Consider the following 27,664-nt stretch of genomic DNA (forward strand, 5'->3'; position numbering starts at 1 on the left):
GTGGATGCCTAGATATGGCGTCCAAATTGTGGACTTTGATTGGTTCTCATTGCCCTTTCCCACACACCCCTTCAGTAAGAAACGATTTGATTGGTCAAGGGGTTCTCAATGGCAATTGAAAGAAAGTAACAACGTGGGAAAGCGGAGTATTGTTTGTGGTTTGATACACGATGACCGGAATAAGACGGCGTCCCGAAGCCAAGCCAAGACAAACAACCCAGACGTTATCAACAGTTTTAGAAGACATGCATCCTAGATCGTAGCTAAATCGTGACCAAGTGGTGGGACGAAGGGAGCGGCACGGCGATGGGTTTTCTTCGGTGGGGATGGCATCTCGCTACCGTGTTACTTCTTGCCAAGTTGCGGTCCGTTATCTCGCAAGGTCGGTCACAGTTGCACAGCAGAACTAATACCCGAGCCGTAGTTTTGTAAACACGGCCTTTGTACCGCTATCATCGCTGCGTATTACTCCATTTTGTTCCCCTGAATGACTGTGTATTATGAAGTCAGCATACAGTATAATAGTCTTTTCCCTTTGTCGAATTTTTCACACTGTCTTGTTAGCGTTTTAGGTACACAGAAGGAACCGCGACTTGTTTTTTCTCACCATTCTTTTGCCACCCGGTTATAATCAATTAGCAACCGAGGCTGTTTGCTTCCCAGTGTCCAGAAGACAATGTTGACAAGAGATTTTGAAGTCCTTGACAATATCATTCTACCTTTCTAGGCCTCTACTAGACGCCAAAACGGTCTCAAAATTACATAGACTTCATGCTTTTCTGCTCGACTACGTTTGTACAAAAGAACATTTGAGTACTGTAAATGCAGAAATGTTCGCGGTGGTTTTATGTTCGCGATGAAGTCTTCAGTGCAAACTTTAAACCACCGCGAAACTTTTGGCCCATCTATGAAGGTAACGTTACTATTAATTTAAATGTAAACTTAAAACCACCACAAACGCCCCATTTTCTCCCAACCGCGAAATAAAAACCGCGCGAACTTAAATGCATTTACAGTATTAAACCCGCTTGCGATTGAGACCAGTGGACCAGGCAACGTTATCCGGACTCTTGCAATCCTTTAATCAATATCAAACTGCCAGAACTTTATTTTTCTTCCAAACCATTATGTGATAACACAAGATGTCAGATCTATTATCACATCTTTTAAAGTACATTTTGTATGACTATCCCCACCATTGTTCATGATGTCAAGCATGAAATTGCGTCATTTTTTAGGCTTTCAGTTTGTTTCCTCCATTTCAAAATATGTTGTTGGGGGATTCAAAGAATGGGGAGACATATGTGGTGGCATACTAGTACCAGGTCTATTGTGAAGTCTTTTTTTTGTTGTGTTTAGTCACCCTTAATCTAGACAAACATGGTGGTTAACTGACCAGAGCAGAATCCAAGTCAGCATAACAGATTAGGATCTGTTTCAACTTGTTTGAATGTTCCAGTACAGGACCATAATGTCAGATACATTTTTAAAAAATACAGTGTAAAATGTAAATAAAGTAACTTCTATTCAAAATTAAAAGGATTTTTGTAACAAGTTTGTTTCAAGAGAGGTGAGCTACTTTGATAGGTCTTGATGATCTCCTGACTGCCCCAGCTTCTCAGATAAAACAGCTAGGTTTAAGGAGTTCAATCTTATTCTCTACCTACTACTAGTACCCATGTAATCTTCAAGCAGATCTATCTGTCGCAAGAAAGTTTCCATGGGCTAAACAGTATCCATCATGGTTACTTTTGATTAATGACGTAGCGACAATTCCATTGTCACTGTTATCAGCAACAGTTTGTTCTTAAACCATGGTGCTTGATTTTCTGATGATTTGAACAAGGAGGTTCCTAGATTTATAGTTTCAGTAATGCTTCGGTCCCATTTTGGGCTGTTTGCGAAAACGAAAAAAAAAAAAAATCATATCAAGAAAATATACAATTGATATGGTTGGGAGTTATTTCCTTAATTTTTGTATCTTTTGATGTTTTTTATATCATATTTTTTGTTCCCACTAGCTGCCCGGCGGGGCCCCAGATTGGAAATAGGACCAAAGCATAACTCAGGAGTACTTCTTGTAAGGAGATCTCTGATTGGCTATCTTAATAACTGTCTTGTGCACTGGACTATATGGACTTGAACAAAGTCTGAATCTGCCTTAAGCCTTAAAACCAATAATCACTGAAAGCTACAAATGTGTCGCATTGTCAAAGTCTTAGATGGGTGAGTTCAATTGTCTACTACAGTACAGTACTACTAGTGTTCCTCTACCACCATTTTGTTTTTAAGATTACTAATTTTCTGTTCAAAGGTCACAACCAAATGTATTATCAATATAACTTCTAGACTTAGATGCGTACTAGTAAATCATTGACCTGTGGCTTCAGCAACCGTGTGCTTAAGTTGTGCATTGCTGCTTCAGATGCTTAAGACCTTACCGGGTGCTTAAAACTTACTGCAGGGCACTATTTTACATCAGTCACTTTGCTGAGTTTGCACCTTTTTCCTCACTCGACTCAGGTAAAAATTTTGTGATTCTCGGAAAGGACATAAACTTTGATAAAGCCGCAGGTCCAGTATTTGAGCAGAGCCAGACCCACAACTTGTCCAAAAGAGTAGGGCCCGGGTCCTTCCAAGTATGAGTGAATCAAACCTTACAGTCCGGATTTATGCAGTTACAACTTGTTGCCTACTGTACAAAATTGGTGTGCTATGCCTAAAGTTGGTTTACCGGACGGCTATGCAAAACAGTGAGGATCAGAGAGACTGAAAAATCATTAAGATCTTTAGGATTTTTCTCACTTCCTTTCGTAGGCATTATACAAGCCAGAGAAAACATTTCCTCCCATTCACTCCTCCCAGAAGTTACAGAGCCTGTATAGCATGATACCACATAATGCGATGTAGAGGAAACTTTATAATCTGCAAGCTTCTCTGATTGAAATGAATTTGAACTAATAAAGTTGTAACTTGTATCTCAAAGTTGGTGTTGGAAAAAATGTCTGAAAGGTAACGCAGTAAAATATCAACTCATGTTGGAACGGTGGATATCGGTCGAAATGAAAAAGCAAGAACTTGTGAGGTACAGAAAAAAATCTAAAAAATAGTTCCTTCCTAAATCCTAATGCACTAGATTTTAGGACTCCTGTCATAGACACGAGTCCTAAAATCTAGGGCATTACGAAGGAAGTTAAAACTTACGACGTCCTTCCAAGTTGATACTGAGTCAACACAACCTAGCTCCAGGTCCCGCGTTCCGCCAAGGTTGCGATAGCAATAAAACAATAGACTTTGTTTTCCCGCTGATCCTCTTACAGTCGCAACCTCGGATGTCTTCCCATCATGGGAACACGCCAGACGTCACTGATCTTGGAAGGCTATTTTGCTCTTAATAGAGAACAAATCTTGACTTTATTGGGCAAGGACACATCCAGCTAATGTTACAACTCAGTACAATTCCTGTATTAAAAGGCAAATATATGCTCTATAGTATGGTGCAATTTTAGTTCAGAACACTTTTCGTTCTCAGCAACTTTTTGCCCAAAACTTACTAAACTCTACTAGTACATATACATATTATGTGAGTAGCAAACACACGGGATGTATCTGGCTTAGTTTAACAAAAAGTAACGTACATCCTAGTCCTAGTTAGTTTTTTGCAATTATTGAAAATTGCTATGACATAATAAGCAAATAGAGTGGCTTATTAGTTAATGTAAGATTCAGGTTTCATGCTACATGTAAGCCTGTGTAACATTTTAGTTGGGTGTGTTAAATATTTGGGATGTCAGATCAGTGATTCAAACTGTTTTGTTGGCATGCCATACACGTCAGTGTAGTATTCTTTCCTTCAGTTTGAATTGATAGTACAATAGTACCCATACCTAAATGTCATTTATCCACTGTGTGTTTTGGGTCTAGATGGGCGAGTTGTAAATAATTGCTATTCAGGCTAAGTCGATAGAACACAGCTGTGACATATCGAAGGTCTGGAAATGTATTCTTTGCCCACAATCCAAGGTTAAGGGTGAGTTAATGCACTCCCTTGGCCCTACTGGGGCAGAAAAAATAACGGCCCACTCTTTTAAGTTGTCGTCTTTCATCGCTGTTGACTTTACGCCTTCGCAGGTAACTGAGTACGAAAATGACCTCGCGTTGGCGGGAGAAAGAGATACGCGGCGTCCTTTCATTTGTCCAAATGGACCAGGAGGCAAACTTAACAAAACAGCAACTGTTGTGAATTGTTCCATACTGCATAAGATCTGAGTGAGTTCTTGCCATTCCCTGTCTGCAAATACCAACTGTTCTGAGACCATGTCTGCCGGGGGAACCTTGAAGGGGAAAGCTGGGCTGGTTTTAAGTTACAATTCAGCCATTGATACCCCTGAAATGGCAAGACCTTTACCCTTGTGTACTTTTTTCTTCTCTTGCATCCTCAATTGTTGTTTAAGTCTCTATCATTTTCATTATTGACCACCCAACTGCCACGAAAATGCATAAAAACACCCATTCTATGAATTTAACCAAAAAAACAAATAATCATAATTTTGATAACACTAAAAAGTAGTTAGATGATAACTTGATATGTAAACACTTGAAATGCTATATGGTCAATCAGATTTGACCTTGTTGAACCCAAGAACAATGCACTGAGTGTCGTCCAATCAGAAGTGACTTAGTCATAAGTGTTGTTTCCCACAGTGCTTCTCTCACAATGGCCAGAAGTCAAAATCATGGGTTGTTTTTATGGCTGTGTACCTTTACAATTTTCTGGTATAGGTACTGGTATAGCGGTTTAGGTACAGGTCAATTTGGTCAACCATCTGCAAGTTATAAATGTAGCCAACGGTAATTTTCAGGGGTAAATTGTCATCTCGTATGAAAATTTACAAATTCTAATCTAATCTTTAATCTAAGAAAAAAGGTTCTGGATTGTTCAGGTACAGATATACTTGATGTTCAGGGACGGACCTATACCTTAACAATCTTACAGGTACATGGTTTCAGGTACACAGCCCTCGTTGTTTTTATGGACTTTCCTTTTAAAAAGTCAAAATAAATTACAGTATGTCAAAATCATTAGCTATTGAATGTGTACTCAAAAGTACTAGCAAGGCAGTGATCTGAATGTCAGTTCAGAGCAAGATTGGATTACTTTTACTAAATAACAGCCTGGGTGGTACCTTCAACTCTCATAATTCTCCTTGGTACATCCAAAGACCACCACATCAAAAATACAGTGAATTTAGATAAGTCTACTAATGTAGCATCAGTTAGTACTAGTATTAGTCATCCCAAAGGTAAGGCATGTATCAGATATCCAGGTGTTCAAGACATTCTTGAGAAGGTAGCGATAACACTGTTTCTAGGATATCCTTTAGAGAGTAGAAAGTTACATAAAAGTAGGTTATAAATTACATCACACTAGGAAAAAAAGGCCTGTCTTGTGTCCTATTTTATGTGACGCTGTGTGAACAGGCTAGTAGGGTCGTTCAACTTCTTTTGGACAGCTTTATTCTGAAGAGCATTGCGGGATATGTACGGATACAATTCAGTCCAGGTGTCTAAACAGGACCTGTTGTATGACACCTCTTCTTGCAAGTGTAAAGCGGGCGTAATTAGGCCCACTTTACACACAGATTTTGGTGATGGTGATAACGTGTTAGCTTTACACACAACAGGGCAATGTGCCGTGGAACACCTACAGTGCCCTTCCTATCACAGGGCTCGAAATACTGGGTGCATGTGCACCTGTTTACACCCAAAATTGGAGCTGTGCACTTTATTTTTGACTGTGGGTGCACTGGTGCACCTAGATATTTTTGTAGGATATAGGGTTAAGGCCATTGTACACTAGTAAACAGTATCAGAAAAAGCAATAGAACCCTTTGTTGTACTTTATTTCAATGTAACTTGTTTGGAATTTGATTAGAATTATAAGAACATTAAACTGTAATTATGTTTTGCTGACATTCAAGTTTATTTTATGTGGTGCACCCAAATTTCTTTCTGTGCACATGATTCTCTTGGTTGGGTGCACCAGTGCACCTATTTCCAAAAATGAATTTCGAGCCCTGTATCATGACTTCCAAGGATTCTTTTACTTTCTGGGTCCCACAGAGTGAGAAATACAGAGAGACCAGAACGGATTCCATGTGTGGATGGATTTTAAAAGTTTCATTTCCGGTGGAAATGTTTTGACCTGTGCATTACTAACAGGCTCGTTCATAAAAATCCTTGCTTATTAAGGTCCATTGATATTCATAATAGCCACGATCAATGATGCCTAAACACCAAGCAATTACCGCAAAGTATGAATACAAATTTACAATATGTGCAATGTAAAAATTGGGTTTGTCTGAGCAATTTTAACCTCCTTGGTCTGAACTTTTCAGTGATAACTGAATGGCAGAAATTGGCCCAAACTTGTGTTATAATAAAAATGTATAGAAGCCAACAAAACAATTATAGCTTAGATTGTTTGTTGAAATATATGGCATAAGGGTATCCTAAAATGCCAGCAAGCCAGCTGGACATTTTCTGCTTGGCTAACTCCTCCTGCAAATCGTTCACCATATTTGGCCTTTTTTCAGCCATTTGTAAAAACCTGGTCGGACGAAGCAATTAGGATGAACATTATGGATGTTTTCCGCTCTTTGGAGGAACAAAGGCAGTAGCTAAGCACTTAACCATTACCATAAATAGCATGAAGACCACCTGGCATGATATTGGGCCCAGCCATGTTTTAGTGCATAGTTTACATGAGTCAAGTCAGCCAACCAGTTTAATTTCTTGGTTAACGGATTTTTATTTTCCAAAAAAAAAATTTTAGAAAAAAAATCATGAAAACAGATGGCTGGCCCAGCCTTCTGTTTTCTTTTTTTTTTTTTTAATTTTTTTTTTTCTTTTGAAAATGAAAATCCGTTAACCAAGAAATTAAATTGGTGTGGCCTAATCTCCAGTTGTGAAATTTTTATTTCAGATTGTCAATTGTCAGTCATTTTTTTTTTCTTTCAGAAATAAACTAATAACAGTTTCTGGTTTGTCTATACTTACAACTGTTTCTATGTTGCTTATGCATGTAGTTTTGAGGATCATGAGAATATGGGCATTGCATTTTAAAAACATTATTAAGATGATTACAGAAATTGTATAATTCTTCAATATTGTTAGGGAAGGCTAGGGGGCTTTTGTCAATCACAAATATTACCAATTTTGGCTGATTTCTGGCAGAACACAAGATCTACTACTAGTGCTACCCTCTCATTTGATTTCCATTCCTCCAGCTTGGTTCTAATTTTTTTTTTAGTAGACTGTCTAATCCATCAATGATCCCTTTTAGGAAGAAATTTCCAAAAATAATTTTTTTTTCTTTTCTGGATCCACAGTTGCCCCCCCTCCGAGAGAGGTCATTGCTCGTTACGGTGAGAGCGCGGTCCTGCCCTGCGACGTCCAGTACCCCAATGGAGTCCTCCCGTTCGTCATCGAGTGGCAGAGGCAGGGCGTGGCCATCCCCGTCTTCATTCTCTTCAACGGCTACCCTCCCCACATCGACCCGCAGTTTCAAGGTCGTGTCAGCCTGTTCCGACAGGCCTCCTTACGGATTGACAAGGTGTTGGCGGAGGATGCAGGATGGTACGAGTGTAAAGTCGTGTTTCTAGACCGCGTGGACAACACCCGGAAAAATGGGACATGGGTACATCTAAAGGTGTACGGTAGGTCGTATAGTTTTATTTGTCTGCATAGTTAGTACAGTGTAGGTGTGCTCCTTTTTGGTCCAGTCAAACTATGGTGCAGTCAAACTATGGTGGCCACTCAAGGGACTAGACAAAAGCATGATACCCATAGGTTTCTGCCAGACCATGACTGATCGCGAGCGTCCAGACCTGAACCCTGAACCCTCAGCATATGTAAAATTCCATGTTGACATAAAGTTGACATACAATTTGAAAACAAATCATATACAGTAAGTAATAAACACAAAAGCTCAGTCATTATCCCCACAAAAAACAGCAATGTTTTCGTCTTTTCCAGTGCAAATTTCCCGATCTATGGAAGGTTTTAGATGGTTTAGAACAAAAAGGAGAATATAATCGAGAGATACTTTTTTACAAGGCCAGACTCGGTTCCTGATATTTAGTTGTTTTTTTACTTGAACCTAAACGTTTATAGTTCCAGAGTTTAGGTACACAGCACTTTGCCATTTCCAATATTATATTATAAACTTTTCATGGCTTGTGTGAGACTTTGAAAATATCTGAAAACAAAGAAAATTAAAGTGGTTTCATCTTTCAAGTAATTTTTCACTGACCAAAATGCCCTTGAAACAAGTAGGTCAATTAGTCTGGCCAGTTGTCATCATGTGCAGCATCTGTCAACACTGTCCATTAATCCAACATGGCAGAGGAAACCCAGAACTCTCCATTAAATGAGCCTTTGAATAGCAGACGTTTTTTTAAATTAGAACAGTGATTAAGGTACAAATTGATGTAATCTATACCTTAGAAAGACATTTGTTTTTACTCAGAAGTACTGGCCAAAACGATGTTAAGTACAAAATCAATGTACTTTGTCATGTATTTTGCTTTTACTCAAAACAACAATTGCTTTGACTTTAAAAGTTTGTCTTTAGGCCACGCCATTTTAATTTCGGGAATTCAAAAAAAAAAATGCTAGATTGGAAAATCAACATGAAAACAGAATGTCAGAGGAAAGTTTGTACTTTGGTGCACACAGTTTCAGGGAGTGAACATAGTCAGGTGCAAGTTTTCACCCCAGCTTTCAGTTTTAATGATGTCCTCGTGCTAAAATTAAAAAAAATCTGTTAACCAAGAAGTTAAATTGGTGTGGCCTTATGCAGGATTTGTGAAACTCACTTTGTGTACTTTTACTTTTAGGCCACACAAATTTATTTCCTATGTTCTGGGACATTTCATGGTAAAAATTTGGCAAGATGGCAACATAGAAACAAATTGCAAAGAGCTGGGAGGAAAAATTAAATCTCAGTATATTCACTACATCCAACATTTATATGTGTACAGACTTTCTTTTCAGACTCTCTTTTCATTTTGATCTTAAGTTCAGTATTCCCTTTTAGATAAAACAACCAACAAATTGAATTGTTCTGGCCCAGGCAATTTTTAAAAGGGCAAGCCAGGTAACCAAGCTGCATTTTTGGTTTAGTGTTACCAACATTATGTACACTTCAGTGAACTACAGTGAAGTGATTATGTTGCAAACAGTGCTGTTTTGCCATTAGTAGCTTTTAATTACAATCAATATAAAACATTTTGAAGAAGTTATGCATCATGGTTTTTATAAAATTTATACTGTCAAACCTGTTTATATATGACTAGAGTTTAGCAGGTGACCACTTCGAAGGGAAAAATAATCTAATTCTAAGGGACCACAAACAAATGGCCATAATAGCGCTAGCCACAAAGGTTTGAGTGTAGATTCGATCAGTTCTTATCAATCCTTGTAGCTATTATCTGATTCTGGCTATCAAACTATTTAGTCAAGAGAATGCTTTCTATATAATAAGTTACAGTTTTACCCATACACAAATTTTGCATTGCTTTGCCTTTTAGTTTTTTTCTCTTTTAAATATCCTCCAATAATTTTCCCTAGTCTTAGGTCCTAAACAGATCTCACTGTACTTTTAAAGCTTTTCATTGATGTCACTTCATAGCAGATTATATGGCAATGTGAACTCAAACCCTCCCTTTTTTGTTGTGCACTACCACGGACCCTGTGACAGAAGAACTTTGGTGTGCGCCGTTAAATGTCAGTCAGTGTTGCTACTCTTTAAGTATTCAAGGATGCTGTAAAAGTGCACAGGAAGTCCGCTTCCTTCCAAGAAGACACTTTCTATTATAGACAACCCATTTAGACTCCTTAAGATAATAAGAGGTGTCTTAAGAGGTCAGAGTTGCTTAAGTTCCCCACTTAGCAGATAGGATCACATGACATGGTGGGAAGGGATAGGGTGGGTGGACTTCCTTTCATGATGCAGAGTGGTGGCCTCAATAGGGTCTCTTTGCGGAATGGCAGTGGAGCATGTAGAGGGAGAGATAGGGGTGGAGGGTACAGTGTCTGTTTGTTGGGGGAATCCAAAAACAGGTGGATTACTGTAATTCACTTTATCTTCACGGTGGCAAAATTTCACGGTGTAAGTAAAATGGACGTTTTCACTAAACTTTAACTTCACAAGTGATTTACAGAACGTATGTGTGAAGGAATCATAAATGATAACAACAGGTTTTTTCACGGTGATGATAAGTTCACGGTACAGTGGTGACTGTGAAAACAGTGAACATAAAGTTACAGTGAAAGAAACAAGAATTACAGTATTCATCACCGCCACTGTTGCAGTCTACTATCCAAGCAGAGGTTCGGCCCCGGATTTTTTTTTTTAAATGCATTTTTGTCAGGCTTTCTATTTTATCCTGGGACAAAATAGAACGCCTGGCAAAAATGCTTAAAACATGTCAAAAACAAGCTGGCGTCAAACTTGAGTAGTTGCAGTCCATTTCGTGATACCCTAGTTGTAGATGGTTCTTCATATAATACTGATAAGATATAAAGGATCAGTATTTTATGACAAAAGGATGTAGTAAGTGATGTTTTACCTTTTTGTTGGCTTGGGTATGGATGGCATTTCTATTCAAGCCTTTGCATTACACATTTAACCCCTCAAATATTTCACGTGAAATTTTGTACTTTTTTTGCACATCACAATCAATGAGAAAACCTGGGTTACATATGACTGAGTGTCAAGAATGCGAGTCTTTGTCAACCTGAATATGGAAATGGTTCATTGTCCAAAGTCTGAATGGTTTCACATCAATTAAAAGGAAAAGAGATTCGATTGATATGATATCAATGTCAGAAATTTGAGAAGGATCATTGATGGGCATCTCAGTCCATTCACGAACCTGGGATCCTATTTTCCCTGATTTAATTGTGCTTGTAGCGGCCGCCCCGTAACTGGTCAGCCCCTAGCCTGATTTGATCGGGCTTATAGCGGCCCGGCCCGTAACTGTCCGCGGAGAAGGCCATAAAAGCTTAGCTGTATGTAAAAAGTAAATATTGTGATATCTCGCAATTACAGGTGATAATGATGATTAAGCAGTAATAAGTACTATTTGCCACTCAAATCAATGATAGGGAGAACACCTGCTGTGATTCTGACAACAAAATCTTTTAGAGCATACATGAGACTTGTGGTCAAGCTGTTTTCCTGCTGTGTGATGCTGTTGTGTGTCATGATCTTTGTAATTATTGCAGAGCCACCTAGTGACAAGTTAGGGAAGTGCATGTAAAGTACTTGAAATTGTGTCAGAAGCTTTCAATCCAAAGGTCAGGTCATCGCAGTAGCTTGTGTCCAAGCATTGTATCCGATGTCAGGTTGACATTGTAGCTGTTCTTTTCTAATATGACTGCCCAAGCCTAGAGCTGTATTGAAGTGTCAAGGGCATGCATGAAGGTTGTTCTATATGCAAAGTTGTGAGTGATGTGAGCAGCAGCAATCCAAAGCTAAAGAGATATATAGGGGGAAAACAGTTATATCTGTAGCTCCAGATTTAACATTATACAGTTAGCAATTTGTTTTGTTTTTTTGTTGTTTTGTGATTCTAGTATTCAAAATTTCAAATGAAGGTTCATCTGTGATTAAAGATTTTATACACTATATGCAAAGTGAAGTGTTGTTATTTATATCAAGGATATCAAACTTTAATCCGTCAGTTGACCTAAAATGCGACAAAAGATATCCAGTTAGCATTGTGTTTTACTTTGCTGAAACTTTTGAAAATGATTGTTAAACCCTGTGTAATCCTGCAGACAATTCATTTACTTCTGTAGCTTTCTTTGAAATCCTTTTTGTAAGAATAACAAATTTCGAAAAACAGTCATCTGGCAGATTAATGACAATGACAATGATCTTTATTTGCACATTCCTGCCCACATGGGCTAAATGTAGTATAGTAGTTTCAATTAATGATAATGAGTGTTAAAAAGTAGTAAAGATCACAATGCATTACATGAGGTGAGAGAAAACAATACAGAGGGTGGAGAAAAGCTAACTCGTTAGCCCGGTAACTAATTTTTCATTCACACCATGGCACAATACACACCTAATTTCCTAGTTTCCAGTGGCTTTTCATATGCAAACTCCCCTCCCCCATTGTTGTCACCTCATTTGAATAACGGCTGATGTTTGGGAAGTGGCCCAGTACCCTTAGTCCACTTGCTGAGAGAGCTCTTGAAACCCAGAGCAGTTTATAGAAAAGGATGTTTCCATGTAGTGGAGGAAAATTATAGGTCGAGGCTACGTTTGGATTATGGAGAGCGGGCGTTTGCGGTATTTGTGGCTAAGCGTTATTTTGGCCGCTGTCCTTAGAAGTTTTGAAATTGGTCGCACTTCAACAGCTGCTGTGATGCTTGGAACAGATGTACCCAGTCTGAATGTTACAACTGCAGGTATGTATGTAGAGACAGACCTAAGAGGCATTCTTCTCTGTGTACAAAAATAACTGTATTTGGGGTATACTTATATGTGGTTTCTCGCTTTTCTGCATGTAGAACAGTTACTGTGTTGTATTTTCAAATTTGATTTTGAACGGTAGCACCACATTTTTGTTTTACTGTAGCATCATCGGGGACTAATGAGGTAATGTACTTCAACCATTTCTGCAGAAAATTTAGTTTGAGGAATTTTTGTTTCTCTTTGAGGAGACTTGAATGGTCATGCATGATTGCGTACGTGAGAAAATGCATAGTTTAGGGAATGGGTTCAATAGATTCAAATTGAACTTCTCTAACGGTTATATACAGAATGGCTAATGGGGGCTTCCCCAGTGTAAACAAGGCTACAGACCTGTTTTACAGACAAGCAAGGTCTGCATGTTTGTCATGTGCCACTGTGCAGATGTTACACAGCTGTGGTATGGAATCTCCTTGTACTGTTGTAGTCAACAAGTTAACACATTTGTGAACCAAAATAATTACTTTGCCAGGCTTTGTTATAGGCTATGATATCTTAGGCCATACCAATTTGATTTGTCGGTTATTTGAATGAAACAGAATTATGCAAAACTGGAAGATAAATATGAAAACACCTTGCTTAGAGGGGGAGGGTCTCATTACACATAATTTCTGATTGTCAAGACTCACTGTAGTTCACTGTATCTTCATGGTAGCATAATTTCATGGTGTAAGGAAAATGGACATTTTCACCGAACTAATTAACTTCACAGTGGCTGCAAGTGAAGGAATCATAAATAATAACAACAGTTTTTTTCATGGTGGTGATAAGTTCACGGTACAGAGGTGACCGTGAAAACAGTGTACATAAAGTTACAGTCACTGTGAAAGAAACAACAATTACTATGTAAAAAAAGTGAAGCAGCTGATAGCTCAAACGTTTCCTTCTTGCCTTCTATTTTCATCTTGATGTTTTGCTTGATTTTTGTTTTGAAATGTTCCCAAACCAAAGACCAAGATAAATTGTGGTCTTGTTAACACAGGATGATCACATTAGCAGCAGGGTGCCATGTAAACTGTTGTCATTAGCACAGCGGAAGATCAAATAATGAATGCAGCTTGTCAATCACTGCCAAGGACTTGTTAGCATTCTCAGATGCATGTGAGATATTGAAGGCGTTGAGTTTGATTATAATGGTGAGGATGAAACAAAGTCATCAATTAAAATAATGATGAGCTGAAAATATATGCATGTTTTTTCTCAAGAATTCTGATTTCAGTCTCGTACCCTTCTACATTTCAGAGAATAGGAGAATGTATCTATGCCATAAGAATAGTCACACAATAGTTAACCCATGGAGGTTTGATGAAACCAGCACATCGGCAGAACGTAATGCGTATATGGTAATTAGCCTGCTATTTAAACTTAATATAACTGCCGAATCTCTTTTGTTCTCTTTGGTTAATGTTGCATCAGAGAAACAGCCATTGCATAAGATATGTCTTTGGACACAACTAAATGAACCTATATATGAGATATTAACCTTGAATACACGAACACGACCTTAAACGCTTACGTTCTGCCGACGTGCTGATGAAACCTCTGTCCTTGATTTACCAAAGCACCAGAAGGATGAGAGCAGCCTTGTTATATTTTCTTGCTCTTTGACCATTTGTAAAAGACAAGGTCACCAATTTGCCAAATCCCAGGTGATGTCATATCTTGCCATATATTCTGCACAAAGAAATAAACTACACAATCATCAAGAAAAAAAAAAACTCCTAACAAATTGGATTGATTTATTAATCATTATCAATTGTATACACCTTCAAAAGGAAACTAAAGATAGTTTTTCTATTGCAGCTCGTCCCACCTTCCTGGACAAGTCTCCATCACTGCTGCAGTACAGCGAGGGGGACACCGGGAGGCTCTTCTGTGTTGCAGCTGGGCACCCTCCACCACAGGTACAGGAACAACAGTTTCTAGCACATGTAGACCTCAGAGCTGGGGATTTTACAGTTAAAAAAACTGCAGAAAAGCCTCTGATTGGTAGGCTAAGTTGATTCAATTAATGTGGCTTCATTGGTGATCCCTGAAATTGAGACCTCTGATTTGTTTGGCGGAGTTGTTTGAATGTTGTTCAGGGTCTTTCTGGGTCCATAGAATTAAGGTCTCTGATTGGATGATGAGGTTAATAAGATTAGTTCTGCATCATTCTCTGGTGAGAAGACAAGTTGATCAGTTCATCTTTGTTTATGGATCCTTAAATGGGGGTTTCTGAATGGATGACCAAGTCAATTGAATATATTATGGCCTCTGATTGGATGGCCCAGTTGATTACATTTTTTTGTCTGACCCATTGTCTGTAGTATTGAGGATGCTGATTGGATGGCAAATCACACATGGCTTCTTCCTTTCTCCCTTGTCTAGTGTTTTCACCCAATGGAATGATCAGTTGTTTCCCTTTTTGCAGGTTCGATGGAAGAAGGGAGATCAGGCCATCATGCCGACCGTGCGATACCAGCTAAGTGAGACCAGCCTGACGATCGTGTCCCTTGTGAGAGAAGATGCGGGCGTGTACACCTGCACAGCTCAGAGCGAGGCAGGGGAGCTTCAGCATACCATGAGGATGGTCATATTTGGTATGTAAAATCTCCTTCATTGTGTGTGAAATATTTGCTGAATTGATAGGCAATTTTGTATGTTGATGCCTTAAAATCAATTTGATATTTCGTAAATCAGTACATGCATGTCAAGTAAGGTTACTGAACTCATCAAAGAAACATTGAAAATTCAAATCCTGACTTTGGCATCAATCTGTTTCATAGAAATTTTAGAAAACTGATTTTTTTAAAGATAGCCTTGGCATTGTATAGGAGTCAGTATTGCCATTCAAGTTAAGTACCATGACAGTTCCAGTAAAAAGAAAAGAAAAAAATAACTCATATTTCATGTTCAACAGTCTGAATGTTACCTTGATGAAGGTTAGACATCCAGGTAATAAGATACGCCAAAAGTAGTTACTCAAAACAACTGGATAAAATTTTGAAATTTTGAGATTTTGATCCAGTTGCTTGAGTAACTATTTTTGGCGAGTTTGAACGTTATTTTTATGTAGAGTATTTGTGCTACATGTACATATACTTCAGGTTTACCATGTTAGTTTAGCGATTACTGGATCTTTTTATAGATATGAATTGGTATTGAATTTTTATTTTTATTTGAGTTGAATGTCTGATAGCTGTGTGCCGATTTGTTAAAAATAGAGAGAACGCTAGCGACCCGAAAAAACACCCCATCCATTAAAATGCTATAGTGACCATGTGACATCACAATTCAAGATGGCGGCCACCACATATACCAACGGATGTAACAAAGGTTTTGCTATGCTAACCTGTAATTATGATGGGATCTTTTGTTTTAGGACCTCCTGTCATCATGGTGCCCCCTCAGAACACCACAGGGGTGGTGGGCTCAGAAGTGGCCTTTGAATGTCAAGCCGAGTCCTTCCCCACCAACATGACCATGCGCTGGCTACGGGACGGCATTAACGTCTTCTACTATACCTCGCTTTACTCCCGCGTCAACGTGCTGGGGGACGGGACCCTGATCATCAGGAGACTACGGCGTAGCGATGTCGGGATGTACACTTGCAGTCCGACCAATGGGATAGGAGTCGCGCCAAGAGCTACGGCATATCTCAGGGTTCAGTGTAAGTGATTGTTCTCAAGATCTGCTACACTTAGTGGGCAGGTCTAATATGTCTTGCTGTGTTTTGATATTTTTCTATCTAGTACATTTTATTTTATTTTGGTTCATGATCTCAACAATAAATCATGAGAATACAACTGTATATACAGATTTATTATATATCACCAACTGCAAACTTACATGAGCAGGGGAAAAATTACCCTAAATTGCAGAGTTTGCTTACAATCTTAAAAAATGAACAAATAACAAATATGATTGGTACGAATAGATTCAAATTTTCTGACAGTGATTATGTATGTCTTCCCAATGACGTAAACAAGTTTGAATTTTTATTTTAACATCTGTTATATCTGTTATACTTCAGATCCTCCACAGTTGCTGCCTATGCCAGCCACCCAGCTTATCCCGAGGGGGGGAGAAGGCCGTATTCGCTGCCCGCATGACGCCGACCCTCCCATACATACCATCCTCTGGAAGAAGGTACCATTTTCCACGTTCCTCAATTTTTGGTGACACCTCGGGAGGAAGGTCTTAAACATAGCATTACGATCAAGTTGTAATTATATATTATATGTGTTTCCATGATACTTATATTTAGATTTTATTTACTGTAATTCTTGTTTCTTTCACAGAATCTTTAAGTTCATTGTTTTCACGGTCACCTCTGTACCATGACTCTGTACCGTGAAAAACCTGTTGTAATTATTTATGATTCCTTCACACATCTGTTCTGTACATCACTTTCCGCCACTGTGAAGTTAAAGTTCAGTGAAAATGTCCATTTTCCTTACACCGTGAAATTTTGCTTCCGTGAAGATAAAGTGAAGTACTTTCGTCCTTTTTGGGAAATCTTGTGGTATGGTGGAATTCTGAATTAGGATCCTACATTGTACCGAAAGAAAGAATGTCATACTCATGGAATTTTAAATCCCAGCAAAAAGCTGATAGTTTGCATGTTTTTCTCCTCCCACTGTCAGAATGGTCGTGTGCTGGACGTTGCAGCCGACCCTTCCCTGTCAGTTGATCGAGACGGCACCTTGGTCATCGCAGGTGTGACGGACATGTCGGGAGGCCTGTACAGCTGCATCCCCAGGAATGTGCTGGGATCAGGAGGGGAGTCGCCTTATGTACAGGTGTCTGTTACAGGTGCGTCAAAACATGTGTATGTTACAAATGTATCAGTACAACTATTTGTTACAGGTGTATCAGTACAGGTGTATTTATTGTTACAGGTGTATCAGTAGAGCTATTTTTGTTACAGGTGTATCAGTACAGATGTATGTATTGTTACAGGTGTATCTCTACAGGTATATGTGTTCGTTGTAGGTGTTACCAATGTTTCAGTACAGGTGTTTGTTATAGGTCTTTTAGCACACTTGTTTATATCAGGTGTGTGAGTATATTTGTATTAAAGGTGTGTCCAAACAAGTGCATGTGTGTTATACATGTGCCAGTACAGGTGCATGTTACAGGTGTTTAAGTACAACTTAGTGTTTGTTACAGGTGTTACATATGTGTCAGTACAGGTTACCTACTGCATGTTACAGGTGTGTCAGTGCAGGTGTTTAACACACTTGGTTCGTACAGGTATTTGTAAAAGATGGATGAGTACAGGTGTCTGTTGCAGGCCTGTGTGCCAGAACGTGTCTGAAGCAGTACATGTGTTTGTTACAGATGTGTTTCTACTGGTGTCTTTCATAGAGTGTATCAGTACATGCATTTGTTACATGTCTGTCAAATCAGGTGTATGTTACAGCTGTACATTTTTGCTGTGTCACTACAGGTTTCTGTTACAGGTACACCAGACATGTGTCCAATACACCTGAATAAACATACTTTATTGTGCCACCTTATTGTAAAATAAGTCGACTGTCAATTCCTCCTAGCAGCAGGTAGTAGTTGAGTTTAAAAGATTTTATAGTCTGTGCTGTTGTCCCCAGACCCCCCAGAGTTTACTGTGCAGCCAGAGCAGTCTTACTACATCACAGTAGGGGAAGATATCACCATGCGGTGTGCTGCAACTGGAGAGCCAATGCCCTTTGTCTCATGGAGAAAGGTATTTCTTTTGTTAAACCCTTCAATGTACTGCATTTAGCTTATTCCATTATATGTAAGTTTTCTAAATGAGCTATGTGCCTGAGTACATGTCTCATAAAGATTCTACCTCTAACACAGCTTACATGCATTTTAATACTGTTGTAATGCCCACTGTGTACAGACGGTTAAGTCTTTCCTAGAACTATATTTGTAGAGGACCTCGTTGTCAGCAAATGCAGTTACTATAATGGTATCCTTACAGTAAAAAAAAATAGTTACAAATATAGCTTCAGACATCACATAGACTAGAGTTGAGTATTATGCACAAAGAGAAGTTAGCTGTCTATAACTGATATCGGTCAGTAGATCAGCCCCTACACTTTACATGCATGCAACTGGTGTGTAATGCTGAAAGTCGCTTATATTGGTTATACAATATATAACAGAAGAGAAGTGTAAAAGTAGCAACTTCTTTTTTCGGATGAGCCTAAAACTTGAACCGAACATCAGTTCAGAGGCAAGAAAATAATGGGTTTAACCTCTTGTCCTTTTAGAGTAGGCATTAAAGGCATCCAGAGCATTTTATGAGGCTTGAAACTTGAATGAAAAAAATCTCCAATGTCTAGTCATTCCTACACATAGTAAGTTTCAATAACACTATACCATTACATATGGACATTAAAGGAGCAAAGATATGTTGTGTGGTGAGAACTGATAGAATATGCCAGCCCTAATACATGTAGTATAGGCTGATCCTGACTGTCCATCACAATTAGCGGTTCAACCAATGAGAGAGTGACTGCATGTCCGTCAAATATTTGTTATGTTTTAATTTTGCATTTCTACCTTTTGACGGGGGTGGGTGGGGCTATGGTATCGGTCTATTTACACTAGGCGCGTGAAACTAAAAGATCATCAGGTTGCTTATTTTTGCAAATTTGCACGCAAATGTGGTAAACAGTGGCATTAAATGTCAATTTCATAAAGATTACAGCAATTAGAATATTTCCAGTTTTCAAGCCTTATTAAATGTTCTGGGTGCCTTTAAACAGGGGACTCAACTACAACATTTTTGTTTGTTGTATCTGCAGGATGGAATTGACCTTGATGATGAGCTGTATGACATCGCCGGGGGAAACCTGTCGCTGTGGGAAGTAACAAAAGAAGACTACGGCATGTACGAGTGCCTGGCACAGAATGAGGTCACCACCATCTCTGCCACAAGCCACGTGTTCATCCAAGGTACATCAACTTCCTGATGCATTATAGTATTTACTATTTAATATACTGAATAAAAAGACTCTTTTTACACAACCAAGAGATTTATTCAACCGACGCTTCGGTGACATCTGTCACCTTCTTCAAGGCAATTCTGACTTGTACACATTGCACTGCAGCACAGGTGTCGCTGCTTATGGATGTGTTCCAAAACGCAAAGTATTTATGTGACTGTGTATATGTAAATACTTTGCGTTTGGGAACGCATCTATAAGCAGCGACACCTGTGCTGTAGTGCAATGTGAACTATTCAGAATTGCTTTAAAGAAGGTGACAGATGGTCACCGAAACAATCTAATATCTAATTTCTTGGTTATTTTAGTATAGGGCGTCCAAAAGACGCATGGATTCATAGCTAGCTAATACCCTGCAAAAAAGGTTGTTGTTCATGCTTGTCGCGATGGTCAACTCTGTTGTAATCTTGTTGAAAATATTAATCAAATGTGACTGCGCCTTTAATAATCAACAACATCATACAACAAAGGTGACTGCACCTTATGGTTGACAGTCATTATGATAGTTATTGGTGGTTGAACAACGAGTGACTTTTTCACCAGGTACCTCACCCCACGTTCCGACCGACCTCTCTGTGGCCACCAGCAGTAACTCCGCCCACGTCACCTGGCGCCCGTCCTACGACGGTGGGAGTGGCCAGACCTTCATCATCTGGTACCGAGCAGTGACCGCCAGAGACTGGAACACCCTCCAGGTCAACGGCGACGTGAAACGATACACCGTGTACAACCTGGTCTCCTCTACCATGTACGAGTTCAGCGTCCTGGCCAGGAACAGACTGGGAGACAGCTTGTTCACCACTATTGTTGTTAAAGCCACACAGGGTAGGTATCAAGTAACTGTAGGTAGGTATGTGTCATAGAAGAAATGGCGATTCAGGACAATCTGCGATTGTCCTAGGACAGACTGCAATCGGGATCTGTCCAAGGATAGTCGCTGATTCTACTAGTACTGATTGCGATCGCAATCTGTCCTAGGACAAACGCTGATTCTACTTGGAGAAATTTTTATAAACCATGATCTGTCCTAGGACAATCGCCGATTGTCCTGAATCGCCATCTCTACTGTGACATATACATGTACATGTAGCCCTATTAATTTTCCTGAACTTCATCTTGTGGATTGTGTATAGTGAGTACTTTCAGTATTTCATCACTTCACTTCACTTCAGGGGAAGTCATTTTAGTGGTAATGAGTACCTTTTTTCATTACTTTACCTGATGGCTTGTTTATCTGCAGGTGTGTTTTTGTGTGTGTGTGTGTGTGTGTGTGTACGTGTGTGAATGTGTGTGTTTGTGTGTGTGTGTGTGTGTGTGTGTTTCCAATACTCTTGCCTTTGGGACTGGAAGGGTAGCAAAGCTGTATTGATGAGAGGGTGAAATATTAATCTACCATCTCAGATTGCCTTGTTTTGTGGGTCATTTTTCAAATATTTTTTTTGAAATGTTGTTAGCCATGTCTTCAACATACGCTCACCATATCTACACAATTCATCCCCCTCAGAGCCTGGCTATATCGACCCCTACAAGCCCCTCCCACCCCAGGACCTGACAGCTAATATAACTGAAGAGGGAGTCATGTTGAGTTGGCTCGCACCACCCCATCCAACCCTGGGTAAAGTGGTATCATATGCCGTGGAGTACAGACAGGAGGGCAAGACCTGGAGGATCTTACAGGTACTGCAGGGCTTTAGTTAGGGTTTGTACATAAGGGGCACCCCCTAGTTTATTTTGGGTCAAGTCTAGCGACCGTCTCCCAGGAAATACTTCTGAGCCAAGACAACTGTGTATGAGAATGAAGAATATCCCTCTATAGCTAGCTACAAGAAAACCTGAGTCAATCTGGGTCAAAGGGGCAATTTACCTTCAATGCGGACGGTTATCCGGAAATAAGGCTTGGGCCCGAAATCTTCAAAAGGTCATCTTAGACATAGGACCTTGTGGAAGGTTAGCTCTATCATGGCCTCACTGAACATCTTACAACACTAAAATCATAGGAAGAATATGACTGTGCCTTGATTTTGTCTGCATATTTTTTCAGGAGAACATAGCAGCAGACAACACAAGTGTACTCGTGACGGATGATCTTTATCGCCAAACAACGTACGAGTTCCGTGTGTTTGCCTTCTCGGAAGTGACCTTCAGTGAACCCAGTGATGTGATCACAGTCTACACTGAAGGTATTCTAATAAGTCGTTTTGCTTCTTTTTCTTCTTCTTTTTTTTGCACTAAGGATCACCACTTATACAAGAAACAGCACCTCTTCTCTCCAAGTCAGAAGCATAAATGCTCACTGAGAATGAGAACTAAACAGAAGATGACGCTTTTGTTTACTTTTGTCCAAGAATGAAGACTGACTTTCAAGACACAGGTGTGGGTTTGTGTTAGGTTTATGCTAAGTTGTGTTTGTTTGGTTGTTTGTTTGTTGGCTGGTTGGTTGGTTGGTTGGTTGGTTGGTTGGTTGGTTGGTTGGTTGGTTGGTTGGTTGGTTGGTTGGTTGGTTTCACACAAATGAATTAGAAAATAGAGGTAAATTAATATACAAAATATAACAATAGTGCAGGAGGAGGGGGTAAACCCGGGAGGCTTTTCAAAGCCCTCCTCCTAGTATAAACTAACTAATGCTAATAATGAAATACTATTGTAAAGAAAAGCATTATAAGATATAACCAATTTCTAATACACTTCAATATAAGCAAATGGTGGAACATAATAATACATAAATACATCAATAAGTATACAACAAATCAATTATAACATGTCATGAAATGATACAAAATGAAAATCAGACTAACGACAAATTGAGATTTAAATGTTGTGTACATGTGGTGTCTTCCAGGATTATTTCATATTCAGTTTGTTGTCTTCAAATTAATGGCACTTTATCTAAATCCTTGGCATCTTTCTGCAATGCAAACTATTATCATACAGTGTTTTGTAATGATGTTAATTGTGCATCACCCCCAGATATCCCAGTGTACACAGACCCTGTAGAAATGGCAGGACAGTTAGGGGTTTCCACACCTGTCCTGGCAGGGGTGGCTGGAGGCCTCGGTTTTCTACTCCTGGCTATCTTGCTCAGCTGCTTTGCTGTCAAGGTCATCAACAAGAGAAAGGTCAAAAGGAAGGAGCAAAGACAAGGTGAGTGGGAGGGCTTTAACTGTATACTGTAATTCTTGTTTCTTTCACTGTAACTTTATGTTCACTGTTTTCACGGCCACCTCTGTACCTGTTATTATTTAAAATGATTCCTTCACACATCAGTTCTGTAAATCATTTGCCGCCACCGTGAAGTTAAATTTCAGTGAAAATGGCCAATTTACTTACACCTTGAATTGCTATCGTGAAGAACAAGTGAATTACAGTATCTGTTTTTTCAAGTCATCACCTTTTGTCTGCTTGATTTCATGTTGTATATTAGTGCAAGATCATAAAGAAAATATATCATTTTGAATGCATTGTTTTAACCTAGTGTTTCTTCTTTCTACAGAAAATGTGAAATTGATCAGCTTGTCAAAGTAAGTATAGATATCTTTGGTAATGCTTTTCATTTTTATGTAACAAAGTGTTGTTTAAATGCATTGTCTATTCAAAGGACCTAGCCCCTGATACCCCTGATGTACTAGTAATGGCTTCTATTTGTCCTCATATTGGACATTAAGGCCATGTTGATTTGATTATATGGATGACATCCGCACGCACATAAATTTTTGTCCGTTTCCAAAAATAAAAATGTTTTCTACCATACTGTAAGTCATGCAAAGCCGCTACAAAATGAATAGAAATATGGTGTAAATATCAAACAGATATTTCGGAAAATGGATACTAATGTCGTAGAAGGCCAAAGTCAAAGAAGAAGATGTGAAATAACAAAAATGAAGAATCCATGATTTGGTATGCCATTCTCTGTGTGTTAAGTCATTTTGCAACCTTCCTGACCACGTAGATTTTCTCATGAAGGCAACCTTTTTTTTTTGCCAAACTTTTTTTTTCCGCATCAGTTTTGGGGATCCCAAAGGATGTCATCCATATAATCAAATCAACATGGCCTAAGATCCGTCTTGGGGAAGCCTCTGGCAGTAAAGCTCTGCCTCTAGTACACATCGCATCATAGGCGATTGGCCTGCTTACTTACTATTCTTCTTAATCCTTGCACAGGTTGGCTCAAGACAGAGCGAGATGGACCCCACAGCATAACAATTATTCTAATGGTTTCACCAATGGCAATGGCTTCGGAGGGCACATCAAAAACAGGTTCTTCCTGGACACCTCGCAAAGCTCACCCGACTCCTTCAAGAGCAAATCTGCATCGGAAAAGCCCAGTATGTCATCCCAGGACAAGAACATGCACATTCAGTATGATTCACCCAGCATGTACAAGCTGCTGAGGTCATCACGTAACTTCAGGTATAACGTCGAGATTACCCGACCAATAGGGACCATCAGTCGAGCCCCGGATGGCCGCTTCATCTTGGGTCAAGACAAGAGTGTTACTAACGAAAGGCGACATTCGCCGTACCAGACTAACGATATCCTACCGGTGCCGCAGCTTGTCCCACCGGGCAGACTGTTCCATATTTCTAAGGATAGTTCGTTCTGTCCGGTGCCGCGGTTGCAAAACACGTTTCGACCGATCCAACAGGAAGAGGTCACGCCCTCCCCGACCAGCAGCGACGGCAGCTATGGGAGTGGTCATAGTTCAGAGGTCAGAAGGGCTATGATTCAACCTACTTCAAACAGAAGTTCTGCTAAGCCCTCCTTAAAAGTTCAGCCAAGTCGTTCGTCACGTTATTCAAGACGATCACAACGAGTCGTTTCGGCACAAGTCCACAGTAGTCCTGAGTTATTTGACACCACACAACCTGCGAGATACGGTAGCATGCCGAATCAAAGTCTGCAAAGATACCCAAGCTCAGCTAGCAGTACCAAGTATCCTGGCAATGGTCTGGGGAAATATTCGGGTACTTCTCAGACTTCATTCGAAGGAATTCCCATGCAGCACTACTTAAACACCAGACCTCAGAGCCACAGCAGCACTTCGAGTAGAGAGTCCCATAAAGTCTATCCCGCCGGGCCGCCTAAGCCACCACGGCATCAAGCCTTTCGAGAACCTGCCTTTAGAGTGTCTTATCCGTATGTGCCAGAAGACACTAGATTCCCACAGAGTTCTGAGCTAGATTTCTTAGACAATCGCCACAGTGCGCTGGTTGAGACTTTATCTGCTCGACGGCTCAACCACGTCTTCCATAGTACTCCGCAGAGCAGCACGTCACAGTTGGACCACTCAGACTTCACCTTCGGTTCAGAGCAAACTCTCACTGGAGAGGAAAGTGAAGACAAATCCTACAAGGGGAGCAATGCTACCTTGGTGAACGAAATATTCACAGAAAAAAAGGTTTCGCCGGGCCGTGCCAGCTCTACTAGTGCCAGCAGTGGTCGGGGAAGCAAAACGTCCACGGTCGCTATCTCAAGAGGCAGTAGTTTTAGGACAAGTGAAGGGTATACCTCTCCGGACCACGATTCCCTCAGTAGCGGGTTTGTAAGTAAAAACACATCGCACAACACAGCGCAGGGGTCTCGTGGCGACAGCAGTGATTACATCAGCGGGGAGGACGGCCCGTTTGAGTTCACTAGTTCTGAACAGTCCCCAGTCTCAGGGTCCACCCCCCACCCCACCGACGCAGACGAACACTTTGAGTGGGACAGGGCAGAGCCAGTGGCCTCAAACATTCTCCAAGCTGTACAAAAATACATCGTCCAAGGCAGGAGTCCCCTTCCAAAGCAGAAGCCTCGAACGAGCGAGTCTAAACCGCCCAACCCGCGCGAAATTCGCAGACATCGAAGGATTTCAAGATTTTCCGACGTCGACGCACGGTGTGCTGCTCTCAAACAGGAGTTCCAAGAGTACAAACAGAGACAAAAGGAAATTGGAGAGGATCAGTTGAACTATGAGCAGGAATATGAAAGAACAACAATGGTCTGATCTATCAAATTTCATTTGTCTATACCTGAAACATCTTCCCACCAAAAAAAAAGAGTCTTCCAAAAGGTTGATACCCCGTTAGCTGCACTTGCCATAGAGACAAAAGTAAATTTCTGATTTGTTTTTTACATACAAACAAGAAATCGTAGCTCAAAAGACTACTTGTTTTGAAATAGGAACATTTTAATCTGCAAAACGTGACCTCTGATGATGTTTCTACAGAAAATTAACCACGAATCTATTTGTTTTGGTTTAGGGGAATAGTGAATGACTGTTATACTTTCTTTGCCCTGAACGTATCACTATCTTGCCAATCCATGATAGAAAGTTGTTCCCTGAAAAGTCCAAAAATGTATTCTTTGTTTTTGCAAAGATGCTTTTCATACATGTAGATGTTCGTATCTATTAGGGCAAACTTATTATTCCGTGTACATAGATTACTGATCTCCTTAGAGGCCTCTCTAGGATATGTTTACATCAAAAGTATGTAGAGAATCAATATATTTACCTGTAAACTCTATTTTTGATAAACCTTATGCATATTTGTTGTCATAAATGATTGTCAGCATTGTTCAGCTATGCTTTTGTTTGCCTTTGATTTGACTTGATTTGGAATTTCTTACTCTGTCGAAATTAACCAAAGGAAAGCCAGGGAAATTGAACAACATTTTTGAGAGACTTGTCCATTTCCATTCTTAGTCTACCCTAGAGATAAAAGACATTTCGCAAAGAGAAGCCACAGGAACCTAGAAACGGTTTTCCTCTTGGGTGAGAGACCAATATAGGCAGTCATGACCTTAGCAATTAACAGTGCTCTAAACAGTATTTCAGATTCTGAAGTTATTTGATTTTCCTGGCTAGTAGTTTTTACTTGTTCTTATTATGTCTCATTTACGAAATTTGTGTGAATCGCTATCAATGCAGTTGTACAGAAAGCAGATACTTTATGAGGAAATGTTTAAGAAGGAATCTGAGGAAAATATGTAGATTACTGAATACAGAAAATTAAGAACATCTCAGGAGCTATAATGTATTTTCGCTCTTAATTAGAAAAATGTTGTCAAGAGAGCAGTACAAATTAGAGAATACTGAAAATGATTTTAATGATATAATGGCAGTTATAGATAGCCTTATGGGCCATATAAGAAACATCGAAATCAGTGATTGCAATCAATAATTCCACCCTCACTCAGTGTATTACATATTGGAATCCTCTGGTGCCTCTCTGTGAACAGTTTAGTAGTTAATGTGTTGAGGTTTGTTTGTGCTGTTTTGAAATTATGAGACCTATCTTGGAGTTATTTTTGTGTGAGAATGTGAAATGTTTTGTTATCGATTGCTTGACAATATGTCGACTTTCTGCAAAGTTGCATGTTCAATGGTACACTCCAGAAACAGGCGTTATTTTATAACAGACGGCATTGTTATGAAGGAAAAATCAACCAAATTTGGGTAATTTTATTAGTTGGCAAGAAAGGAACCATTTTATAATCCAACAGGTCAATAATGTCCCTACCCCTTATTCAAGACCTATATTTTGTAATTATATTATGATGCTTGAAGATCAAGATCAATTTTTATATTAACTGTTTACATGTTTTTTAAAAAATGTATGTAGACACACACACTGCAAAAATCATTTTAAAAATCACCCCCAGATTTGTAAGGATCACTCTTATTTTATGAAAATACTGGACAAAACAAGTATTTGGAGGGTACTAAAGGGGGGTTATCAGAACTCAATTCAGAAAAAATAGAATCTTGTTTCTGCAGTGGACTGTTGCTTTAAGCAGTAACTGCTGTGTATTTAGAGTTGTTTAATTCCTTCTTCCATATACATATGAAATGTCTTTGTTTTTAAGGAATTTTTAAAGGTTCAAGCCTTGAAGACGTGCGAAATCTCTAAAGACTATCCCTGACAAACACAAAATATGGTGCCAAAAGTCGAACTCAGCAGAGAAGGCTAAAGTGTATGTAAATGTAGTTATGTAACTTGTATGCATTCCGTATGCAGTGTAGTGTGTTTTATGTTCAGAGTGCTTTAATTTGTAGAGTAGTATGTTTGTAGTACATGTGTGTTCATCTTTTGGGATATCTGTGAAATATATTTTATGATGAAATGAACACTAGTGCTTGTCGTACTTTTTGGAA

The 27,664-nt window shown here is 39.5% G+C and overlaps 1 protein-coding gene across 2 annotated transcripts; it reads left to right on the forward strand.

Annotated features, from left to right (window-relative positions):
- The first annotated feature begins 133 nt into the window (after positions 1–133).
- LOC136432344 (protein turtle homolog A-like) lies at positions 134–27,664 on the forward strand. Of its 2 annotated transcripts, XM_066423537.1 has the most exons (15): positions 134–382; positions 7,392–7,718; positions 14,354–14,454; positions 14,964–15,132; positions 15,915–16,202; positions 16,566–16,681; positions 17,179–17,347; positions 18,142–18,257; positions 19,330–19,480; positions 20,074–20,355; positions 21,035–21,207; positions 21,572–21,710; positions 22,498–22,671; positions 23,021–23,048; positions 23,689–27,664. In XM_066423537.1, exons 1-15 carry the CDS (start codon positions 307–309, stop codon positions 25,511–25,513), a joined length of 4,134 nt encoding a protein of 1,377 aa, XP_066279634.1. In that variant the 5' UTR covers positions 134–306; the 3' UTR covers positions 25,514–27,664. The 2 variants fall into 2 exon arrangements, with proteins under 2 accessions (XP_066279634.1, XP_066279635.1); XM_066423538.1 differs by lacking the exons at positions 134–382; positions 7,392–7,718 and adding an exon at positions 12,136–12,486.

Source organism: Branchiostoma lanceolatum, chromosome 4, assembly GCF_035083965.1.
Source record: "Branchiostoma lanceolatum isolate klBraLanc5 chromosome 4, klBraLanc5.hap2, whole genome shotgun sequence".
NCBI classification, from domain to species: Eukaryota; Metazoa; Chordata; class Leptocardii; order Amphioxiformes; family Branchiostomatidae; genus Branchiostoma; species Branchiostoma lanceolatum.